The sequence below is a fragment of the Camelina sativa genome, chromosome 9 (genome assembly GCF_000633955.1).
Source record: "Camelina sativa cultivar DH55 chromosome 9, Cs, whole genome shotgun sequence".
Taxonomy (NCBI): Eukaryota; Viridiplantae; Streptophyta; class Magnoliopsida; order Brassicales; family Brassicaceae; genus Camelina; species Camelina sativa.
Genome location: NC_025693.1, coordinates 32,640,261 through 32,644,734, shown reverse-complemented (window position 1 = coordinate 32,644,734; position 4,474 = coordinate 32,640,261). Strand labels below are relative to the sequence as shown.

Here is a 4,474-nt window from a genome sequence, read left to right as displayed (position 1 = left end):
AAAAAAAAAAAAAAAAAAAAAAAAAAAAAAAAAAAAAAAAACACAACACAACAGTGTTGTTTAGATCTCTTTGACTCTTTGAGTTAACGAAGAAGTACGAAACAAAGTCTTAACTAAATTTTGTCTGCAATTTTTTTTCATGCCCTTTAAATCAAAAATATAATATCAGAATCTTATTTGTTGATTTGTTTCCATTATAACTTCTCTTTTTAATTTAGTCATTTTTCCGAATATATTGTGCAATTAAATTTCGAATTTTAGTTGGGAATAAACCCTAATCTGATGCCCTTGTAACTGAGTTTTTGAATCTGATTCGACGATAAGAACAAATCAAAATTTTGATTTTGATTCTAAAATTGTTTGAAGAAAGTCAAAAACGAGTCGGATATTTGACTTTTATGACATCATTATCACTTTTTTCTCAACTTTGTGGTTAGCTAAAAATTAAACCTCAACAGTACAGCCCTTTCTATTTTAATCTATTTTAATTTTTAGCTGATAAATGTTGGTTTTAACGAAATCATCCCACTACTCATTTTTTCACATGTACCCGCAGTAGCATTCAAATAATGCACAAAAAATAAAAGAGATGTTGGTGTTAGGTTTCGACGAATTAAAAGCCTAAAGAAAAACTTGTTAAGGAGTGGATGCCAAACCAATAAACTAGCCCAACGTGGATCCAAGAATTCGACTAAGAGGCCGAGTCAAACCAAGGATGAAGTTGGGAGGTCATTGGCAAGATCGTAGGCGAGATTGGAAGAGGAGATTCAGGAAAAGTTGGAGTTCGTTTAGTTTAAATATTCGAAGTTTGTAAAGAGAAAAAGCACAGTAATCCAAACTACGAAAAAGAGATAAGATCAATACAAATCCAGTTCGTCATTCTTCTTTGTTTTTATCGATTTAAAGTCTGCCCAAATCATATTTCTTATTCAAATCTATTTAATTGTTGTTTCTCATATCAACAAAAGGATCATATTATCATTAAAAAAACCTAATGGAGAGATAGTTGGAAAGGTGACAAAACTCGGTTTTTGGAGGAGAAGCTATTTGCTTAGCTTTAGATATTTTACAAAATGGTCCCACAATTTTTGTTATCTAAAAATATTTGATTCATAACTTTTAATATTTATGAGTTTAACTCAAACCTTAAGATATTTACGAATTTGCCCCACAACTTTAAATAAGTAGGAACTCGTAACTAATTTTCCCACAAGTTTATTTATTTATAAATTTGCCACATAACATATGATATTTACATTGTAACCCACCACTTTCAGTATTTACAAATTTCCCCAAAACGTTTGGCATTTACGAGTCTGCCTCATACCTTTTAATATTTACAAATTTTCCCATGATTGATATTTATGAATTTTCCTCTTGACGTTTGGTATTTATGCTTGTGCCCATAAACTTTCTATATTTACGAATTTTCTCCATAACGTTGGTATTTACGATTTAACCCCATAACTTCCAGCATTTATAAATTGTTCCCATAACGTTTAGTATTTACGACTTTGCTCCATAATTGTTTAATATTTCACTTTGTACATACTATTTGAACAATTTGCATGTAAGTGAAAATAAAACAAAACTACATTGGGCTTTAATAAGATAACACTAAAAGTTAAGATTAGACACTAGACCACATCCACGAAAAGCTACAAAGAGAGGCCTACCAAAGTACCAAGGCCTCATCCAAACTGCTTCTACAAATCAAGTTATTTAATTTTCCTTTTGGCAATTAAAAAAAATATTATGTAGGTCAAAGCTGGCAGGAAAGAAAAAAAAAGAAAAAAGAAAAGCTGGCAGGAAAAAGAATGGTTCCAAATTAGATGAAGATGTACAATGCATAGAGGTCAAAGGCTCAAAGCAAAAGTCTAACAATTTTTTTTATTAACAAATGATATCAAATAATTGGTAGGTAGGAGTGTAGAACTCTTATTGAAAATGATAATCAAGGATATATTTACACCGTGATAATGAATAGATAGCTGTAGAATATATGCAAATGCGCGTTGCTTGACTGTTTCATTGCTAAGTTTTTTTTCTTTTCTTTTTTTCTTTTTTGTTAAAGACAACCAAGTTTATCTGTCACTAAGAATATATTGCAACTAAAATATACAGTATTTTTTATATAATTTATTAACTAAATTACCAAAATATTTGACAGCTTTTTGCCAGCATCCACTTGTATTATATACAGAATACAGTCTAGACAACATATGATAACGAATTATTTAAAATTAAGTTTTTTCAACTGAAACGATTATAATACTCACTTTTAACAGTTGAAAACTTGTATACGAAAACAATTACACTTTTTTTTTTTTGGGATAACATAGATTTAATATCTACTAGTAACGCGTCATGTTCAGTGAAACCATATTTAGTCAAAATCGTGTTAATAATTAAGCTGGCATTGTAACGCGGTTAATAATCAAATGATACTTAAGAACCTATCTTAACACGACACGTGTTCCTGTAAACGGATCTAAGGAAAAACATTGCTAAGAAAACACACGTGTCAGAGCTCAGTGCATCCGTTTGGTGTTCCTCAACGTAGATGATTCTTCAAGGAAACTTCAAAAACTCAAACACGTCAAGTTAAAAAAAAAAAAGAAGACGGCAATTATTTTTAAAAACCGCCAATGTCAAGCTAAGCCATGTTGGTATTTATGAATGTGGTACGCATGATTAGTGTTACATCACAATAATTAAATTAACCCAACCATCGGGTATATATAGAAGTCTCTTCCTCTCATTGTTCCACACCATCAACAAAGACAAATACAAGAAGAAGAGTTTAAACATCAAACAGAGAGTTTCAAGTTTCAGACAAAGAATCTAAAGATGAATTCTAGGGCAATGCAAGCTTTGATCTTTCTTGGTCTCTTGGCCACTTCATGTCTCGCTCAAGCTCCGGCTCCAGCACCAACCACCGTTACTACTCCTCCACCCACGGCTCTTCCTCCGATGACTGCTGAAACACCTTCGCCAGTTGCTTCACCTCCAGTTCCAGTTAACGAGCCAACTTCAGCTCCAACCGTCGCTCCAACCACTTCTCCAACAACATCTCCCGTTGCTTCTCCACCTCAGACCGATGCCCCTGCTCCTGGTCCCTCTGGATTATCTCCGAGTTCATCCCCAGCTCCAGGACCAGACGGTGCCGCTGATGCGCCAAGTGCCGCGTGGGCTAACAAAGCTTTCCTTGTGGGAACAGCTGTTGCCGGAGCTTTATACGCTGTCGTTTTGGCTTAGAGAGCTTTTTGATGAGTTTGGTGGATCNAGCTTTTGATGAGTTTGGTGGATTTCGATCCTCTGCTTTCTATCACTGTTTTATTGTAATCACGTCTTCTCGTTCATATATTTTTGTTCTTTTTTTTTTTACTATTGTTATTCTTTTGACGTGTATAATTTGGTTGGGGGCTGAGATGAACATAGTGACGATATGATGTAATTCTATTTTTATAAATTAAAATAATTCTTTTAAATTCACGTTCTTTGTTTTATGTTTTGATCATGTAAAAAAACATTAAGAGCTTAGATGGATCGTTGTAAGCAAGCCGGCCCTTCCATGTAAAACATGTCCAAGATTCGATCGATCCTTTCCATGTAATCCTAATTAGAAAATTGGGTCTTCGTTGGAAAATACGAGAATTGCAGAGATTTTGGGTCGGGTCGATTGACATATTTATATTTGTGCAAGGTTAACCAAACATATGCTTCAAGCGGTTAATTTTGAGGTGCAATTATATGTCTTTACGTGAAAAGTAAAAGAAAAAAAAAAAAGTCAAACTCATTCATTTCACTTATGATACGAAATACGAAATTCAAAGTTATAGGTATATATGATATCTTCCCGAGCTAGTCAACCATAATCTTGGGCTTCTAGATGCTAGGCTTTTTACTGGTAAGATATTTTTTCCTTCAATACATAGGCAAACAAAGAGTTTGTATTGCGATTTACATGACATAAGGCCCATAACTATTCGACTAGCATATACTAATAGTTAAAACTCTATTAAAAAGAACTGAAATCAAGGGCCGGCCGTCCTCCTTTGGAAATGCACAATTTGTCTCAATGCATCCTCTTAGAATTAGTGTCATTTACTCAAGCTTTAGACAAAGACATGCCTAGCTTAGCTAGTGTTCAATTGTGGATGGCAATTTTATCATATTTGTGGTATTTTTGTGATTCGATTTCTATTCGTCAACCAACATAAGCTCATTAGGAATAAGTGAATAACGATGGTTATTCACTTAGTGGGCTTCAAAAGGAGGACTCTCGCATTTTTTGGATTTTAAGTTTTTTTATTAAACATTTGAATCGCAATAATGAAAAGGCGACACACATCTCAGTTCTATATCTCTCTATATCAACGTCCACACCACACCGTAAAATAATAAAGAAAATATAAAAAGCTTCTCTATTGTAACTTACTTTTAGTCACATTCCCTAAATTTTACAGATTTA

General features: G+C 33.3%; 1 protein-coding gene across 1 annotated transcript; it reads left to right on the top strand.

Moving 5' to 3' along the window:
• Nucleotides 2,698-3,284, top strand: LOC104713690 (classical arabinogalactan protein 2-like). Its single transcript, XM_010430866.2, has one exon. It carries the CDS (start codon nt 2,851-2,853, stop codon nt 3,256-3,258), a length of 408 nt encoding a protein of 135 aa, XP_010429168.1. The 5' UTR covers nt 2,698-2,850; the 3' UTR covers nt 3,259-3,284.